Genomic DNA, 20,381 nt, shown 5'->3' with positions numbered 1-20,381 from the left:
AGCTGGGCTGCATCTCAACAGTCTGAACAAGCTACTTCAACAGCTGGGCTGCATCTCAACAGTCTGAACAAGCTACTTCAACAGCTGGGCTGCATCTCAACAGTCTGAACAAGCTACATTAACAGCTGGGCTGCATCTCAACAGTCTGAACAAGCTACTTCAACAGCTGGGCTGCATCTCAACAGTCTGAACAAGCTACTTCAACAGCTGGGCTGCATCTCAACAGTCTGAACAAGCTACATTAACAGCTGGGCTGCATCTCAACAGTCTGAACAAGCTACTTCAACAGCTGGGCTGCATCTCAACAGTATGACCAAGCTACTTCAACAGCTGGGCTGCATCTCAACAGTCTGAACAAGCTACCTCAACAGCTGGGCTGCATCTCAACAGTCTGAACAAGCTACTTCAACAGCTGGGCTGCATCTCAACAGTCTGAACAAGCTACTTCAACAGCTGGGCTGCATCTCAACAGTCTGAACAAGCTACTTCAACAGCTGGGCTGCATCTCAACAGTCTGAACAAGCTACTTCAACAGCTGGGCTGCATCTCAACAGTCTGAACAAGCTACATTAACAGCTGGGCTGCATCTCAACAGTCTGAACAAGCTACTTCAACAGCTGGGCTGCATCTCAACAGTCTGAACAAGCTACATTAACAGCTGGGCTGCATCTCAACAGTCTGAACAAGCTACTTCAACAGCTGGGCTGCATCTCAACAGTCTGAACAAGCTACTTCAACAGCTGGGCTGCATCTCAACAGTCTGAACAAGCTACTTCAACAGCTGGGCTGCATCTCAACAGTCTGAACAAGCTACTACAACAGCTGGGCTGCATCTCAACAGTCTGAACAAGCTACTTCAACAGCTGGGCTGCATCTCAACAGTCTGAACAAGCTACTTCAACAGCTGGGCTGCATCTCAACAGTCTGAACAAGCTACTTCCTCACCTCGTCACGTTTCATTAATCTGGACTGATGTAAAAAAGAACTGGACAGGTTGAAAGCGTTTCCAGCAGGCATTGATTTGCCTTGTTACTTTCATCCATGGTGTTTTTAGATCAGTCCAGATGAGGAGAAGAGAGAAAGACCCTGCTGCCATGCAGTCAGTGTGTATTACACTAGATAAAGATACGAGGAGAGAAAGACCCTGCTGCCATGCAGTCAGTGTGTATTACACTAGATAAAGATATCATCTGTATAAGGTTTTGAAAGCCAGACGGCGCCAATAAGTCTACGTTCACATTGAAGAAAGAGCAGGTAGATCTGCAGGGAGGAAACCACAGGGAACTCTGGTTGTACCTCAAAGGCATCGGCTAGTTTCTTCTGAAGCATCATGGCGATCTGTTGATCTGGTGACAAAAACACACTACGAGGTGAAAACAATGGCATCATTATCAAGTCTATTATCGCTTGAAAAAACACTTTTGATTGATCAATTTAATAAACATAGAAAAAATGTCTCAAGATTAATCATCATTAAAATGCCTTTTCCAATCTCCATCATTTGGGAGATAAACCATCATTCAGAAGACCCACACAGTTACACTACCACCTAGTGGCCATTTTCACAGACAACGTATCTATTCTATTCCATTGTATTGTATTGTATTGTATTGTATTGTATTGTATTGTATTGTATTGTATTGTATTGTATTGTATTGTATTGTATTCTAATTCTACTCTAGTCTCTCTGAGGGTGAATTCTTTCACACATTGTCACACGCCAACAGACTGCGGAGTGAAAGCTTACTGGTCAGGTCCAACCAGACGTGTACCGAACCTCCATCCACTACCTCCTTAGAGACCTGGCGCTGGACCATCCTGTATAACACAACACACACCACAGAGACATGATACAGTAAGGATCCTGTATAATACAACACACACCACAGAGACATGATACAGTAAGGATCCTGTATAACACAACACACACCACAGAGACATGATACAGTAAGGATCCTGTATAATACAACACACACCACAGAGACATGATACAGTAAGGATCCTGTATAATACAACACACACCACAGAGACATGATACAGTAAGGATCCTGTATAATACAACACACACCACAGAGACATGATACAGTAAGGATCCTGTATAATACAACACACACCACAGAGACATGATACAGTAAGGATCCTGTATAACACAACACACACCACAGAGACATGATACAGTAAGGATCCTGTATAGTACAACACACACCACAGAGACATGATACAGTAAGGATCCTGTATAACACAACACACCACAGAGACATGATACAGTAAGGATCCTGTATAATACAACACACACCACAGAGACATGATACAGTAAGGATCCTGTATAATACAACACACACCACAGAGACATGATACAGTAAGGATCCTGTATAATACAACACACACCACAGAGACATGATACAGTAAGGATCCTGTATAATACAACACACACCACAGAGACATGATACAGTAAGGATCCTGTATAATACAACACACACCACAGAGACATGATACAGTAAGGATCCTGTATAATACAACACACACCACAGAGACATGATACAGTAAGGATCCTGTATAATACAACACACACCACAGAGACATGATACAGTAAGGATCCTGTATAATACAACACACACCACAGAGACATGATACAGTAAGGATCCTGTATAACACAACACACACCACAGAGACATGATACAGTAAGGATCCTGTATAATACAACACACACCACAGAGACATGATACAGTAAGGATCCTGTATAATACAACACACACCACAGAGACATGATACAGTAAGGATCCTGTATAACACAACACACCACAGAGACATGATACAGTAAGGATCCTGTATAACACAACACACACCACAGAACAGACATGAGTACTTTATTGCTTGGCAACATTACATGCCTTCCTGGAATACAGTGCATTGGGAATGTATTCAGACCCCTTCTCTTTTTCCACATGTTGTTAAGTTACAGCCTTATCGTAAAATTGATTAAATATTTTTTCCCCACATCAATCTACTCACAATACCCCATAATGACAAAGCAAAAACACACATTTTTGCAAATGGCTGTGTGCTTAGGGTCGTTGTCCTGTTGGAAGGTGAACCGTCGCCACAGTCTGATGTCCTGAGCGCTCTGGAGCAGGTTTTCATCAAGGATTTCTCTGTACTTTGCTCCGTTCATCTTTCCCTCAATCCTGACTAGTCTCCCAGTCCCTGCCGCTGAAAGACATGATGCTGCCACCACCATGCTTCACCGTAGGGATGGTGCTAGGTTTCCTCCAGATGAGACGCTTGGCATTCAGGCCAAAGAGTTCAATCTTGGTTTCATCAGTCCGGAGAATCTTGTTTCTCATTGTCTGAGAGTTCTTTAGGTGCCTTTTGGGAAACTGAAAGTGGGCTGTCATGTGCCTTTTACTGAGGGTTGGCTTCCGTCTGGCCACTCTACCACAAAGGCCTGATTGGGGGAATGATGCAGAGATGATTGTCCCGGAAAGTTCTCCCCTCTCCACAGAGGAACTCTCGAGCTCTGTCAGAGTGACCATCAGGTTCTTGGTCACCTCTCTGACCAAGGCCCTTCTCCCCCGATTGCTCAGTTTGGCCAGGCAGCCAGCTCTAGGAAGAGTATTTGTGGTTCCAAACTTCTTCCATTTAAGAATGATGGAGGCCATTGTGTTCTTGGGGACCTTCAATGCTGCAGAAATGTTTTGGTGTCCTTCCCCAGATCTGTGCCTCAACACCATCCTGTGTCATGGCTTGGTTTTTCCTCTGACATGCACTGTCAACTGTGGGACCTTATATAGACAGATGTGTTCCTTTCCAAATCATGTCCAATCAATTGAATTTACACCAGGTGGACTCCAATCAAGTTGTAGAAACATCTCAAGGATGATCAATGGAAACAGGATGCACCCGAGTTAAATTTTGAGTCTCATAGCAAAAAGGGTCTGAATACCTATGTAAATATGGTATCCGTTTTTTACATTTATAAACTTGCAAACATTTCTAAAAACCTGTTTTTGCTTTGTCATGTTTTGTATCCATGTTATCCAACGGAATGCTTTTTGTCAGTCACATTTGCCACTTGAAGATGCACATGTTTCCATTGAGAAGAATCTGGACAATGACCTTGGTTTTATAATGGTGGACTTAACCAACAGCATTACAAGTCAATAGCTCTGTTTACACCTTGGTTTTATAATGGTGGACTTAACCAACAGCATTACAAGTCAATAGCTCTGTTTACACCTTGGTTTTATAATGGTGGACTTAACCAACAGCATTACAAGTCAATAGCTCTGTTTACACCTTGGTTTTATAATGGTGGACTTAACCAACAGCATTACAAGTCAATAGCTCGGTTTACGTCCAATTGGCGACAGATCGTCATGTGAATAATCCTAAAATCCGTATAAAGAAGTTAATATCTCCCACAAGTGGTGTGATTCCACCAAACGGACTTGTTGGGGATGAAAGTCAGTCCATGATGACCTAGTTTCCATGTATCGAAATAAAATCTTGTGAAGTTCAATGTGTTTCCATCGCATAGTTTTGTCACAGAAACTGTTGAGTTAAATCGCAAATGTGTCTAATCTGGTCCTGGCAGGTGCGCTCTAGGCAACAGCTCACAGATACAGTGTGGGTAGGCTGTGCGGGTAGGCTGTGCGGGTAGGCTGTGCGGGTAGGCTGTGCGGGTAGGCTGTGCGGGTAGGCTGTGTGGGTAGGCTGTGTGGGTAGGCTGTGTGGGAAAACTGTGTGGGTAGGCTGTGTGGGTAGGCTGTGCGGGTAGGCTGTGTGGGTAGGCTGTGTGGGAAAACTGTGTGGGAAAACCTGAGTCGTAGTGGGAGGACCACACAACATGTTTCATCTGTAGTCTAATAAACTGCATGGTTTCCTGGGTCGTAGTGGGAGGACGTAGTGGGAGGACCACACATCATGTTTCATCTGTAGACTAATAAACTGCATGGTTTCCTGAGTCGTAGTGGGAGGACCACACAACATGTTTCATCTGTAGTCTAATAAACTGCATGGTTTCCTGGGTCGTAGTGGGAGGACGTAGTGGGAGGACCACACATCATGTTTCATCTGTAGACTAATAAACTGCATGGTTTCCTGAGTCGTAGTGGGAGGACCACACAACATGTTTCATCTGTAGTCTAATAAACTGCATGGTTTCCTGAGTCGTAGTGGGAGGACCACACAACATGTTTCATCTGTAGTCTAATAAACTGTATGGTTTCCTGAGTCGTAGTGGGAGGACCACACAACATGTTTCATCTGTAGTCTAATAAACTGCATGGTTTCCTGAGTCGTAGTGGGAGGACCACACAACATGTTTCATCTGTAGTCTAATAAACTGCATGGTTTCCTGAGTCGTAGTGGGAGGACCACACAACATGTTTCATCTGTAGTCTAATAAACTGCATGGTTTCCTGAGTCGTAGTGGGAGGACCACACAACATGTTTCATCTGTAGCCTAATAAACTGTATGGTTTCCTGAGTCGTAGTGGGAGGACCACATAACATGTTTCATCTGTAGTCTAATAAACTGCATGGTTTCCTGAGTCGTAGTGGGAGGACCACACAACATGTTTCATCTGTAGTCTAATAAACTGTATGGTTTCCTGAGTCGTAGTGGGAGGACGTAGTGGGAGGACCACACAACATGTTTCATCTGTAGCCTAATAAACTGCATGGTTTCCTGAGTCGTAGTGGGAGGACGTAGTGGGAGGACCACACAACATGTTTCATCTGTAGTCTAATAAACTGCATGGTTTCCTGAGTCGTAGTGGGAGGACCACACAACATGTTTCATCTGTAGTCTAATAAACTGCATGGTTTCCTGAGTCGTAGTGGGAGGACGTAGTGGGAGGACCACACAACATGTTTCATCTGTAGTCTAATAAACTGCATGGTTTCCTGAGTCGTAGTGGGAGGACCACACAACATGTTTCACCTGTAGTCTAATAAACTGCATGGTTTCCTGGGTCGTAGTGGGAGGACGTAGTGGGAGGACCACACAACATGTTTCATCTGTAGTCTAATAAACTGCATGGTTTCCTGAGTCGTAGTGGGAGGACCACACAACATGTTTCATCTGTAGTCTAATAAACTGTATGGTTTCCTGAGTCGTAGTGGGAGGACCACACAACATGTTTCATCTGTAGTCTAATAAACTGCATGGTTTCCTGAGTCGTAGTGGGAGGACCACACAACATGTTTCATCTGTAGTCTAATAAACTGCATGGTTTCCTGAGTCGTAGTGGGAGGACCACACAACATGTTTCATCTGTAGTCTAATAAACTGTATGGTTTCCTGAGTCGTAGTGGGAGGACCACACAACATGTTTCATCTGTAGTCTAATAAACTGTATGGTTTCCTGAGTCGTAGTGGGAGGACCACACAACATGTTTCATCTGTAGTCTAATAAACTGTATGGTTTCCTGAGTCGTAGTGGGAGGACCACACAACATGTTTCATCTGTAGTCTAATAAACTGTATGGTTTCCTGAGTCGTAGTGGGAGGACCACACAACATGTCATCGTGTGACTTCAAGTTGACTTCGATATGATGGTTATTATATCAATATTTGTGCATTTTACAGACACAAAAAGGTCCTACCATGTCGAATGACAAAATTATCTGTCTGCTAACTGTTTTCATCACAAATGTCAGGATTTAAATAATATAAATGTATATGTATGACCTGTGGAAGGAAACCTGGTTATTGACAGTGTTTTAGAGTGAAGGGGAGAAGAGAACAGAAAAACAAGGTGAGAAGATGAGACAAGACAAGAGACAGGTCCAGAGGTAGGACTCACCTCTTGGTCAGGTAGCTGGTAAAATTCTTTCCAAACCCGATGACGCCCCAGTACTCTCCGTTATAGGCCCCTGCAAAAGCCTCGGCGTGGGACAGGTTCACCTAGGGCAGGGAGGGACAGGGGACACCATTAGTGACTATAACTAGGTCTTAAATTACACCCTATTCCTCCATCTAGTGGACTACTTCCCAGTGAGCACGGTCCAATGCCTTTGTCCATTGATGTTGAAATTTGGTCCGTCCGCCCTGGCTTTGATTTCAACGACCACAGACAACGTTTTCTGGTCACCTCTGTACCGGCCTTAATTTCAACGTCCAAAGACATCCGGTCCAGCCTCAATTTGGTCCCAAAAAAGTGTACTCTACTGTACTGTCCAGACTTGTGAAACAGACATTATGATTGGTTAAGATTTGGTCCGGTTCGGACCAACCAAATGTGGTCTTTATTTGGGGGCGGAGCTCATTAGAATAACATTCATTTTGTCACGCCCTGACCTTAGTTATCTTTGTTTTCTTTATTATTTTGGTTGGATCAGGGTGTGACGAGGGTGACATGTTTGTTTTTTCTCTTGTCTAGGGGTTTTATATATCTATGGGGTTTTGGTATTGTATAGGGTTTATGTATGTCTAGGTGTGTGTAGTTAGTCTATACATATGTAGGTCTATGGTGGCCTAGATTGGTTCCCAATCAGAGGCAGTTGTTTATCGTTGTCTCTGATTGGGGATCCTATTTAGGTTGCCATTTTCCAGTTTAGTTGGTGGGTTATTTTTATGTTGATGTTGCATGTCTGCACTCGTTTTCATTAGCGTCACGGTCTTTTGTATAGTTTGTTTAAGTGTTCTTCGTTTATTAAAAGGAAGATGGATTCACATCACGCTGCGCTTTGGTCTCCTCACTTAGACGATCGTGACACATTTACAGATTTATATTTTGGTAATTCAGCAGACGCTCTTATCCAGAGAGACTTTCAGTCAGAGCATTCAACTAATGTAGATAAACAATCACATATCACAGTCAAAACAACAACAACAACAAAAGAAAAATCCAAGACGAATGTATTGATAAAATGCACCTTGTTCAAATAAAGGTTCAATTTTTTTTTAAAGTCCTAAAGAGATTTACACGGTTATCAAAACGTCACGCCAGGGTAAGAATACACGAAACACAGCCCTTATTTTAATTGTTTCTGAAATCCCCTTTGATAATAAATGAATGGTGGGAAAATGATTGGAACCAATTCCCTGTTTAACAGCTAGGTTTTATGGGTATTATGACTCATAATGTGGTACTCTATACGTCTTTTAGACATCATTTTGCTCACTGGATTTTGACCAGGAGGACAGTGTGGTAGATACTCAAACTGTTTCACCGTACTGTAATAACAAAACACACCTTTTAAAGGTGAATTATGGAGGTCGCTCTGAAAGTGCTTTTGCTTGGCTTGTTTCTGTACAGACACACAGCACATGAACGTGTTCTTGGATAAAGAGCAGCGCAGAAGTGAAACCAGCTTCCTAGAGGTAAACAGGTAGTGAGTGTAGAGTGAAACTCTTGTTACTTCCTCTTTTAGGTCGTGCCCCTCCTCTCCACAACAAACTCTGTCTGACCCCATAATACCGAACAAACAGACATTTAGTTTGCCTCCAGACTGAAACAGGGAGGGACAACCTGAACTTGTCCAATAAGAAACGCTTGTTTTTCCTTTTCCGTGGCAAAATGCTTTGCTACGGTATGCAATAATGAATGCCACCCAGTTGATTGGTCCAGTACCTGTTGCACGCTGGAGTTGTCCAGGAAGGAGAGCAGGGATTGGCTGAAGGAGCTGGAGGAGGTCTCATTGTTGACCACAGCCACCTGTATTTCTTTGGGGTCTCCTCCGATACACAGACACATCAGAGAGATCTGGATGACTGGCAGCAGGAACTGGAAACACAGGGACCTGGACAGATACCAGACGCTGGGTCAAATACTATTGGAAATCTTTCATGCTCATTCTACTACTACTCCTCTTCGTCATCATCCTCTGCCTCCTCCTCATCATCCTCATTATCATCCTCACCATCATTATAATTGTTATCATCCTCATAAACACCATCACCCTTCATTATCATCACCACCACTACCATTAGCACTACTACCCTTCATCACCCCCCCACCACCACCACCATCATAATCCTCACCACCATCACCCCCCTTCATCATCACCACCACCAAAATCACTATCACCATCACCATCATCATCCTCACCCTGGCATTCTCTTCATCCGCACCATGGTCTTAATCATCAGAGCTGCGATGTTCCTCCACTTTGGCATCACATGCCTGACTCGTACCTTCCAGTCCGCTACACACACACAACACACACACACACACACACACACACACACACACACACACACACACACACACACACACACACACACACACACACACACACACACACACACACACACACACACACACACACACACACACATACACACAGTTTAAGCAGCAATGTTCAGCAATGTTCAGCAATGTTCGTCTACAGTGTAGTGTCCATACAACCCTACATTTACCTGAGTATATACAGTGTAGTGTCCATACAACCCTACATTTACCTGAGTATATACAGTGTAGTGTCCATACAACCGTACATTTACCTGAGTATATACAGTGTAGTGTCCATACAACCCTACATTTACCTGAGTATATACAGTATAGTGTCCATACAACCCTACATTTACCTGAGTATATACAGTGTAGTGTCTATACAACCCTACATTTACCTGAGTATATACAGTGTAGTGTCCACACAACCCTACATTTACCTGAGTATATACAGTGTAGTGTCCATACAACCCTACATTTACCTGAGTATATACAGTGTAGTGTCCATACAACCCTACATTTACCTGAGTATATACAGTGTAGTGTCCACACAACCCTACGTTTACCTGAGTATATACAGTGTAGTGTCCATACAACCCTACATTTACCTGAGTATATACAGTGTAGTGTCCATACAACCCTACATTTACCTGAGTATATACAGTGTAGTGTCCACACAACCCTACATTTACCTGAGTATATACAGTGTAGTGTCCATACAACCCTACATTTACCTGAGTATACAGTGTAGTGTCCATACAACCCTACATTTACCTGAGTATATACAGTGTAGTGTCCATACAACCCTACATTTACCTGAGTATATACAGTGTAGTGTCCACACAACCCTACATTTACCTGAGTATATATAGTGTGGTGTCCATACAACCCTACATTTACCTGAGTATATACAGTGTAGTGTCCATACAACCCTACATTTACCTGAGTATATACAGTGTAGTGTCCATACAACCCTACATTTACCTGAGTATATCCAGTGTAGTGGCCATACAACCCTACATTTACCTGAGTATATACAGTGTAGTGTCCATACAACCCTACATTTACCTGAGTATATACAGTGTAGTGTCCATACAACCCTACATTTACCTGAGTATACAGTGTAGTGTCCATACAACCCTACATTTACCTGAGTATACAGTGTAGTGTCCATACAACCCTACATTTACCTGAGTATATACAGTGTAGTGTCCATACAACCCTACATTTACCTGAGTATACAGTGTAGTGTCCATACAACCCTACATTTACCTGAGTATACAGTATAGTGTCCATGCAACCCTACATTTACCTGAGTATATACAGTGTAGTGTCCACACAACCCTACATTTACCTGAGTATATACAGTGTAGTGTCTATACAACCCTACATTTACCTGAGTATATACAGTGTAGTGTCCATACAACCCTACATTTACCTGAGTATTTGGGAAGCTCTTCTACAGGTTCCGGTCCGGCTCCCAGGATTGGTTGACTCTCTTCCCGGCCACTCTCGAATGATTGGCTGCTCTCTAGTACCCCGCCCAGAGGGGAGGTGCTGTGTTTGGAGCCCACCTGGTCTGAGGTCTCACACAGCTGCAGGAAAGCTTTCTCCAGGGTCTGCAGTGGGTGGATGGGGCAGTAGAGGAGATAGACAACACAGTCAATTGAACACACAGATAACACAGTCAAGGGTTTATATGATCAGTGGTCAACACAGAAAGCAGTCAACACAGAAAGCAGTCAACACAGTCAGATGTCTCACACAGCTGTAGGAAAGCTTTCTCCAAAGTCTGCAGTGATTGGATGGTAGGAAGCAATAGGGTCAATGTAGGGCTAATGCCTGCAGGACTGTTGTCTAGTGGTGATGAAGGGTTACTGTTAGCAGGACTGTTGTCTAGTGGTGATGAAGGGTTACTGTTAGCAGGACTGTTGTCTAGTGGTGATGAAGGGTTACTGTTAACAGGACTGTTGTCTAGTGGTGATGAAGGGTTACTGTTAGCAGGACTGTTGTCTAGTGGTGATGAAGGGTTACTGTTAACAGGACCGTTGTCTAGTGGTGATGAAGGTTTACTGTTGTCTAGTGTTGATAAAGGGTTACTGTTAGCAGGACTGTTGTCTAGTGGTGATGAAGGGCTACTGTTGTCTAGTGGTGATGAAGGTTTACTGTTGTCTAGTGGTGATAAAGGGTTACTGTTAGCAGGACTGTTGTCTAGTGGTGATGAAGGGTTACTGTTGTCTAGTGGTGATGAAGGGTTACTGTTAGCAGGACTGTTGTCTAGTGGTGATGAAGGGTTACTGTTAGCAGGATTGTTGTCTAGTGGTGATAAAGGGTTACTGTTAGCAGGACTGTTGTCTAGTGGTGATGAAGGGCTACTGTTGTCTAGTGATGATAAAGGGTTACTGTTGTCTAGTGGTGATGAAGGATTACTGTTGTCTAGTGGTGATGAAGGGTTACTGTTGTCTAGTGGTGATGAAGGGTTACTGTTGTCTAGTGGTGATGAAGGGTTACTGTTGTCTAGTGGTGATGAAGGGTTACTGTTGTCTAGTGGTGATGAAGGGTTACTGTTAACAGGACTGTTGTCTAGTGGTGATGAAGGGTTACTGCTGTCTAGTGGTGATGAAGGGTTACTGTTGTCTAGTGGTGATGAAGGGTTACTGTTGTCTAGTGGTGATGAAGGGTTACTGTTAACAGGACTGTTGTCTAGTGGTGATGAAGGGTTACTGTTAGCAGGACTGTTGTCTAGCGGTGATGAAGGTTTACTGTTGTCTAGTGGTGATGAAGGGTTACTGTTGTCTAGTGGTGATGAAGGGTTACTGTTAGCAGGACTGTTGTCTAGCGGTGATGAAGGGTTACTGTTGTCTAGTGGTGATGAAGGGTTACTGTTGTCTAGTGGTGATAAAGGGTTACTGTTAGCAGGACTGTTGTCTAGTGGTGATGAAGGGTTACTGTTGTCTAGTGGTGATGAAGGGTTACTGTTGTCTAGTGGTGATGAAGGGTTACTGTTGTCTAGTGGTGATGAAGGTTTACTGTTGTCTAGTGGTGATGAAGGGTTACTGTTAACAGGACTGTTGTCTAGTGGTGATGAAGGGTTACTGTTAGCAGGACTGTTGTCTAGTGGTGATGAAGGGTTACTGTTGTCTAGTGGTGATGAAGGGTTACTGTTAACAGGACTGTTGTCTAGTGGTGATGAAGGGTTACTGTTAACAGGACTGTTGTCTAGTGGTGATGAAGGGTTACTGTTGTCTAGTGGTGATGAAGGTTTACTGTTGTCTAGTGGTGATGAAGGGTTACTGTTAACAGGACTGTTGTCTAGTGGTGATGAAGGGTTACTGTTAGCAGGACTGTTGTCTAGTGGTGATGAAGGGTTACTGTTGTCTAGTGGTGATGAAGGGTAACTGTTAACAGGACCGTTGTCTAGTGATGATGAAGGGTTACTGTTAACAGGACTGTTGTCTAGTGGTGATGAAGGGTTACTGTTAGCAGGACTGTTGTCTAGTGGTGATGAAGGGTTACTGTTAACAGGACTGTTGTCTAGTGGTGATGAAGGGTTACTGTTAACAGGACTGTTGTCTAGTGGTGATGAAGGGTTACTGTTAACAGGACTGTTGTCTAGTGGTGATGAAGGGTTACTGTTAGCAGGACTGTTGTCTAGTGGTGATGAAGGGTTACTGTTAACAGGACTGTTGTCTAGTGGTGATGAAGGGTTACTGTTGTCTAGTGGTGATGAAGGGTTACTGTTGTCTAGTGGTGATGAAGGGTTACTGTTAACAGGACTGTTGTCTAGTGGTGATGAAGGTTTACTGTTGTCTAGTGTTGATAAAGGGTTACTGTTAGCAGGACTGTTGTCTAGTGGTGATGAAGGGCTACTGTTGTCTAGTGGTGATGAAGGTTTACTGTTGTCTAGTGGTGATAAAGGGTTACTGTTAGCAGGACTGTTGTCTAGTGGTGATGAAGGGTTACTGTTGTCTAGTGGTGATGAAGGGTTACTGTTAGCAGGACTGTTGTCTAGTGGTGATGAAGGGTTACTGTTAGCAGGATTGTTGTCTAGTGGTGATAAAGGGTTACTGTTAGCAGGACTGTTGTCTAGTGGTGATGAAGGGCTACTGTTGTCTAGTGATGATAAAGGGTTACTGTTGTCTAGTGGTGATGAAGGATTACTGTTGTCTAGTGGTGATGAAGGGTTACTGTTGTCTAGTGGTGATGAAGGGTTACTGTTGTCTAGTGGTGATGAAGGGTTACTGTTGTCTAGTGGTGATGAAGGGTTACTGTTGTCTAGTGGTGATGAAGGGTTACTGTTAACAGGACTGTTGTCTAGTGGTGATGAAGGGTTACTGCTGTCTAGTGGTGATGAAGGGTTACTGTTGTCTAGTGGTGATGAAGGGTTACTGTTGTCTAGTGGTGATGAAGGGTTACTGTTAACAGGACTGTTGTCTAGTGGTGATGAAGGGTTACTGTTAGCAGGACTGTTGTCTAGCGGTGATGAAGGGTTACTGTTGTCTAGTGGTGATGAAGGGTTACTGTTGTCTAGTGGTGATGAAGGGTTACTGTTAGCAGGACTGTTGTCTAGCGGTGATGAAGGGTTACTGTTGTCTAGTGGTGATGAAGGGTTACTGTTGTCTAGTGGTGATAAAGGGTTACTGTTAGCAGGACTGTTGTCTAGTGGTGATGAAGGGTTACTGTTGTCTAGTGGTGATGAAGGGTTACTGTTGTCTAGTGGTGATGAAGGGTTACTGTTGTCTAGTGGTGATGAAGGTTTACTGTTGTCTAGTGGTGATGAAGGGTTACTGTTAACAGGACTGTTGTCTAGTGGTGATGAAGGGTTACTGTTAGCAGGACTGTTGTCTAGTGGTGATGAAGGGTTACTGTTGTCTAGTGGTGATGAAGGGTTACTGTTAACAGGACTGTTGTCTAGTGGTGATGAAGGGTAACTGTTAACAGGACCGTTGTCTAGTGATGATGAAGGGTTACTGTTAACAGGACTGTTGTCTAGTGGTGATGAAGGGTTACTGTAAGCAGGACTGTTGTCTAGTGGTGATGAAGGGTTACTGTTAACAGGACTGTTGTCTAGTGGTGATGAAGGGTTACTGTTAACAGGACTGTTGTCTAGTGGTGATGAAGGGTTACTGTTAACAGGACTGTTGTCTAGTGGTGATGAAGGGTTACTGTTAGCAGGACTGTTGTCTAGTGGTGATGAAGGGTTACTGTTAACAGGACTGTTGTCTAGTGGTGATGAAGGGTTACTGTTGTCTAGTGGTGATGAAGGGTTACTGTTGTCTAGTGGTGATGAAGGGTTACTGTTAACAGGACTGTTGTCTAGTGGTGATGAAGGGTTACTGTTGTCTAGTGGTGATGAAGGGTTACTGTTGTCTAGTGGTGATGAAGGGTTACTGTTAACAGGACTGTTGTCTAGTGGTGATGAAGGGTTACTGTTGTCTAGTGGTGATGAAGGGTTACTGTTGTCTAGTGGTGATGAAGGGTTACTGTTGTCTAGTGGTGATGAAGGGTTACTGTTAACAGGACTGTTGTCTAGTGGTGATGAAGGATTACTGTTGTCTAGTGGTGATGAAGGGTTACTGTTGTCTAGTGGTGATGAAGGGTTACTGTTAGCAGGACTGTTGTCTAGTGGTGATGAAGGGTTACTGTTAACAGGACTGTTGTCTAGTGGTGATGAAGGGTTACTGTTAGCAGGACTGTTGTCTAGTGGTGATGAAGGATTACTGTTGTCTAGTGGTGATGAAGGGTTACTGTTGTCTAGTGGTGATGAAGGGTTACTGTTGTCTAGTGGTGATGAAGGATTACTGTTGTCTAGTGGTGATGAAGGGTTACTGTTGTCTAGTGGTGATGAAGGGTCACTGTTGTCTAGTGGTGATGAAGGGTTACTGTTAACAGGACTGTTGTCTAGTGGTGATGAAGGGTTACTGTTGTCTAGTGGTGATGAAGGGTTACTGTTGTCTAGTGGTGATGAAGGGTTACTGTTGTCTAGTGGTGATGAAGGGTTACTGTTGTCTAGTGGTGATGAAGGGTTACTGTTGTCTAGTGGTGATGAAGGGTTACTGTTGTCTAGTGGTGATGAAGGGTTACTGTTGTCTAGTGGTGATGAAGGATTACTGTTGTCTAGTGGTGATGAAGGATTACTGTTGTCTAGTGGTGATGAAGGGTTACTGCTGTCTAGTGGTGATGAAGGGTTACTGTTGTCTAGTGGTGATGAAGGGTTACTGTTGTCTAGTGGTGATGAAGGGTTACTGTTAACAGGACTGTTGTCTAGTGGTGATGAAGGGTTACTGTTAACAGGACTGTTGTCTAGTGGTGATGAAGGGTTACTGTTGTCTAGTGGTGATGAAGGGTTACTGTTGTCTAGTGGTGATGAAGGGTTACTGTTAACAGGACTGTTGTCTAGTGGTGATGAAGGGTTACTGTTAACAGGACCGTTGTCTAGTGGTGATGAAGGTTTACTGTTGTCTAGTGTTGATAAAGGGTTACTGTTAGCAGGACTGTTGTCTAGTGGTGATGAAGGGTTACTGTTGTCTAGTGGTGATGAAGGGCTACTGTTGTCTAGTGGTGATGAAGGTTTACTGTTGTCTAGTGGTGATAAAGGGTTACTGTTAGCAGGACTGTTGTCTAGTGGTGATGAAGGGTTACTGTTGTCTAGTGGTGATGAAGGGCTACTGTTAACAGGACTGTTGTCTAGTGGTGATGAAGGGTTACTGTTGTCTAGTGGTGATGAAGGGTTACTGTTAACAGGACTGTTGTCTAGTGGTGATGAAGGGTTACTGTTAACAGGACTGTTGTCTAGTGGTGATGAAGGGTTACTGTTGTCTAGTGGTGATGAAGGGTTACTGTTGTCTAGTGGTGATGAAGGGTTACTGCTGTCTAGTGGTGATGAAGGGTTACTGTTGTCTAGTGGTGATGAAGGGTTACTGTTGTCTAGTGGTGATGAAGGGTTACTGTTAACAGGACTGTTGTCTAGTGGTGATGAAGGGTTACTGTTAGCAGGACTGTTGTCTAGCGGTGATGAAGGGTTACTGTTGTCTAGTGGTGATGAAGGGTTACTGTTGTCTAGTGGTGATGAAGGGTTACTGTTGTCTAGTGGTGATGAAGGGTTACTGTTGTCTAGTGGTGATGAAGGGTTACTGTTAACAGGACTGTTGTCTAGTGGTGATGAAGGGTTACTGTTAACAGGACTGTTGTCTAGTGGTGATGAAGGGTTACTGTTGTCTAGTGGTGATGAAGGGTTACTGTTGTCTAGTGGTGATGAAGGGTTACTGTTAACAGGACTGTTGTCTAGTGGTGATGAAGGGTTACTGTTAACAGGACTGTTGTCTAGTGGTGATGAAGGGTTACTGTTAACAGGACTGTTGTCTAGTGGTGATGAAGGGTTACTGTTGTCTAGTGGTGATGAAGGATTACTGTTGTCTAGTGGTGATGAAGGGTTACTGTTGTCTAGTGGTGATGAAGGGTTACTGTTAGCAGGACTGTTGTCTAGTGGTGATGAAGGGTTACTGTTGTCTAGTGGTGATGAAGGGTTACTGTTGTCTAGTGGTGATGAAGGGTTACTGTTAACAGGACTGTTGTCTAGTGGTGATGAAGGGTTACTGTTAACAGGACTGTTGTCTAGTGGTGATGAAGGGTTACTGTTAACAGGACTGTTGTCTAGTGGTGATGAAGGGTTACTGTTAACAGGACTGTTGTCTAGTGGTGATGAAGGGTTACTGTTGTCTAGTGGTGATAAAGGGTTACTGTTGTCTAGTGGTGATAAAGGGTTACTGTTAACAGGACTGTTGTCTAGTGGTGATGAAGGGTTACTGTTAGCAGGACTGTTGTCTAGTGGTGATGAAGGGTTACTGTTAGCAGGACTGTTGTCTAGTGGTGATGAAGGGTTACTGTTGTCTAGTGGTGATGAAGGGTTACTGTTGTCTAGTGGTGATGAAGGGTTACTGTTGTCTAGCGGTGATGAAGGGCTACTGTTGTCTAGTGGTGATGAAGGGTTACTGTTGTCTAGTGGTGATGAAGGGTTACTGTTGTCTAGTGGTGATGAAGGGTTACTGTTGTCTAGTGGTGATGAAGGGTTACTGTTAACAGGACTGTTGTCTAGTGGTGATGAAGGGTTACTGTTAGCAGGACTGTTGTCTAGCGGTGATGAAGGGTTACTGTTGTCTAGTGGTGATGAAGGGTTACTGTTGTCTAGTGGTGATGAAGGGTTACTGTTGTCTAGTGGTGATGAAGGGTTACTGTTGTCTAGTGGTGATGAAGGGTTACTGTTGTCTAGTGGTGATGAAGGGTTACTGTTGTCTAGTGGTGATGAAGGGTTACTGTTAACAGGACTGTTGTCTAGTGGTGATGAAGGGTTACTGTTAGCAGGACTGTTGTCTAGTGGTGATGAAGGGTTACTGTTGTCTAGTGGTGATGAAGGGTTACTGTTAACAGGACTGTTGTCTAGTGGTGATGAAGGGTAACTGTTAACAGGACCGTTGTCTAGTGATGATGAAGGGTTACTGTTAACAGGACTGTTGTCTAGTGGTGATGAAGGGTTACTGTTAGCAGGACTGTTGTCTAGTGGTGATGAAGGGTTACTGTTAACAGGACTGTTGTCTAGTGGTGATGAAGGGTTACTGTTAACAGGACTGTTGTCTAGTGGTGATGAAGGGTTACTGTTAACAGGACTGTTGTCTAGTGGTGATGAAGGGTTACTGTTAGCAGGACTGTTGTCTAGTGGTGATGAAGGGTTACTGTTGTCTAGTGGTGATGAAGGATTACTGTTGTCTAGTGCTGATGAAGGGTTACTGTTGTCTAGTGGTGATGAAGGGTTACTGTTAACAGGACTGTTGTCTAGTGGTGATGAAGGGTTACTGTTAACAGGACTGTTGTCTAGTGGTGAAGAAGGGTTACTGTTAACAGGACTGTTGTCTAGTGGTGATGAAGGGTTACTGTTGTCTAGTGGTGATGAAGGGTTACTGTTGTCTAGTGGTGATGAAGGGTTACTGTTGTCTAGTGGTGATGAAGGGTTACTGTTAACAGGACTGTTGTCTAGTGGTGATGAAGGGTTACTGTTGTCTAGTGGTGATGAAGGGTTACTGTTAGCAGGACTGTTGTCTAGTGGTGATGAAGGGTTACTGTTAGCAGGACTGTTGTCTAGTGATGATGAAGGGTTACTGTTAGCAGGACTGTTGTCTAGTGGTGATGAAGGGTTACTGTTAGCAGGACTGTTGTCTAGTGGTGATGAAGGGTTACTGTTGTCTAGTGATGATGAAGGGTTACTGTTAACAGGACTGTTGTCTAGTGGTGATGAAGGGTTACTGTTAGCAGGACTGTTGTCTAGTGGTGATAAAGGGTTACTGTTAGCAGGACTGTTGTCTAGTGGTGATGAAGGGTTACAGTTAGCAGGACTGTTGTCTAGTGGTGATGAAGGGTTACAGTTAGCAGGACTGTTGTCTAGTGGTGATAAAGGGTTACTGTTGTCTAGTGATGATGAAGGGTTACTGTTAACAGGACTGTTGTCTAGTGGTGATGAAGGGTTACTGTTAGCAGGACTGTTGTCTAGTGGTGATGAAGGGTTACTGTTGTCTAGTGGTGATGAAGGGTTACTGTTGTCTAGTGGTGATGAAGGGTTACTGTTGTCTAGTGGTGATGAAGGGTTACTGGTGTCTAGTGGTGATGAAGGGTTACTGTTAGCAGGACTGTTGTCTAGTGGTGATGAAGGGTTACTGTGGTCTAGTGGTGATAAAGGGTTACTGTTAGCAGGACTGTTGTCTAGTGGTGATGAAGGGTTACTGTTAGCAGGACTGTTGTCTAGTGATGATGAAGGGTTACTGTTAGCAGGACTGTTGTCTAGTTGTGATAAAGGGTTACTGTTAGCAGGACTGTTGTCTAGTGGTGATGAAGGGTTACTGTTAACAGGACTGTTGTCTAGTGGTGATGAAGGGTTACTGTTAGCAGGACTGTTGTCTAGTGATGATGAAGGGTTACTGTTAGCAGGACTGTTGTCTAGTTGTGATAAAGGGTTACTGTTAGCAGGACTGTTGTCTAGTGGTGATGAAGGGTTACTGTTAACAGGACTGTTGTCTAGTGGTGATGAAGGGTTACTGTTAACAGGACTGTTGTCTAGTGGTGATGAAGGGTTACTGTTAACAGGACTGTTGTCTAGTGGTGATGAAGGGTTACTGTTAACAGGACTGTTGTCTAGTGGTGATGAAGGGTTACTGTTAGCAGGACTGTTGTCTAGTGGTGATGAAGGGTTACTGTTGTCTAGTGATGATGAAGGGTTACTGTTAACAGGACTGTTGTCTAGTGGTGATGAAGGGTTACTGTTAGCAGGACTGTTGTCTAGTGGTGATAAAGGGTTACTGTTAGCAGGACTGTTGTCTAGTGGTGATGAAGGGTAACTGTTAGCAGGACTGTTGTCTAGTGGTGATGAAGGGTTACAGTTAGCAGGACTGTTGTCTAGTGGTGATAAAGGGTTACTGTTGTCTAGTGATGATGAAGGGTTACTGTTAACAGGACTGTTGTCTAGTGGTGATGAAGGGTTACTGTTAGCAGGACTGTTGTCTAGTGGTGATGAAGGGTTACTGTTGTCTAGTGGTGATGAAGGGTTACTGTTGTCTAGTGGTGATGAAGGGTTACTGTTGTCTAGTGGTGATGAAGGGTTACTGGTGTCTAGTGGTGATGAAGGGTTACTGTTAGCAGGACTGTTGTCTAGTGGTGATGAAGGGTTACTGTTGTCTAGTGGTGATAAAGGGTTACTGTTAGCAGGACTGTTGTCTAGTGGTGATGAAGGGTTACTGTTAGCAGGACTGTTGTCTAGTGGTGATGAAGGGTTACTGTTAACAGGACTGTTGTCTAGTGGTGATGAAGGGTTACTGTTAGCAGGACTGTTGTCTAGTGATGATGAAGGGTTACTGTTAGCAGGACTGTTGTCTAGTTGTGATAAAGGGTTACTGTTAGCAGGACTGTTGTCTAGTGGTGATGAAGGGTTACTGTTAACAGGACTGTTGTCTAGTGGTGATGAAGGGTTACTGTTAACAGGACTGTTGTCTAGTGGTGATGAAGGGTTACTGTTAACAGGACTGTTGTCTAGTGGTGATGAAGGGTTACTGTTAACAGGACTGTTGTCTAGTGGTGATGAAGGGTTACTGTTAGCAGGACTGTTGTCTAGTGGTGATGAAGGGTTACTGTTGTCTAGTGATGATGAAGGGTTACTGTTA

At 43.8% G+C, this 20,381-nt stretch overlaps 1 protein-coding gene across 4 annotated transcripts in view; it reads right to left on the bottom strand.

The window, feature by feature from the left end:
- LOC129864794 (ABC transporter G family member 23-like) overlaps nt 1-20,381 on the bottom strand; it is a 65,738-nt gene that overhangs the window by 15,434 nt on the left and 29,923 nt on the right. For all 4 annotated transcript variants that reach the window (XM_055937087.1, XM_055937098.1, XM_055937103.1 and 1 more), the window contains exons 8-13: nt 10,619-10,799; nt 9,058-9,154; nt 8,581-8,749; nt 6,811-6,911; nt 1,748-1,818; nt 1,297-1,346 (exon numbers count right to left, since the gene is read on the bottom strand). In XM_055937087.1, the coding sequence (XP_055793062.1) occupies nt 1,297-1,346; nt 1,748-1,818; nt 6,811-6,911; nt 8,581-8,749; nt 9,058-9,154; nt 10,619-10,799 (669 nt within the window). The remainder of the gene's footprint in view (nt 1-1,296; nt 1,347-1,747; nt 1,819-6,810; nt 6,912-8,580; nt 8,750-9,057; nt 9,155-10,618; nt 10,800-20,381) is intronic.

This window comes from Salvelinus fontinalis, chromosome 1 (genome assembly GCF_029448725.1).
Source record: "Salvelinus fontinalis isolate EN_2023a chromosome 1, ASM2944872v1, whole genome shotgun sequence".
Taxonomy (NCBI): domain Eukaryota; kingdom Metazoa; phylum Chordata; class Actinopteri; order Salmoniformes; family Salmonidae; genus Salvelinus; species Salvelinus fontinalis.
This window is presented reverse-complemented; position numbering and strand designations above follow the sequence as displayed.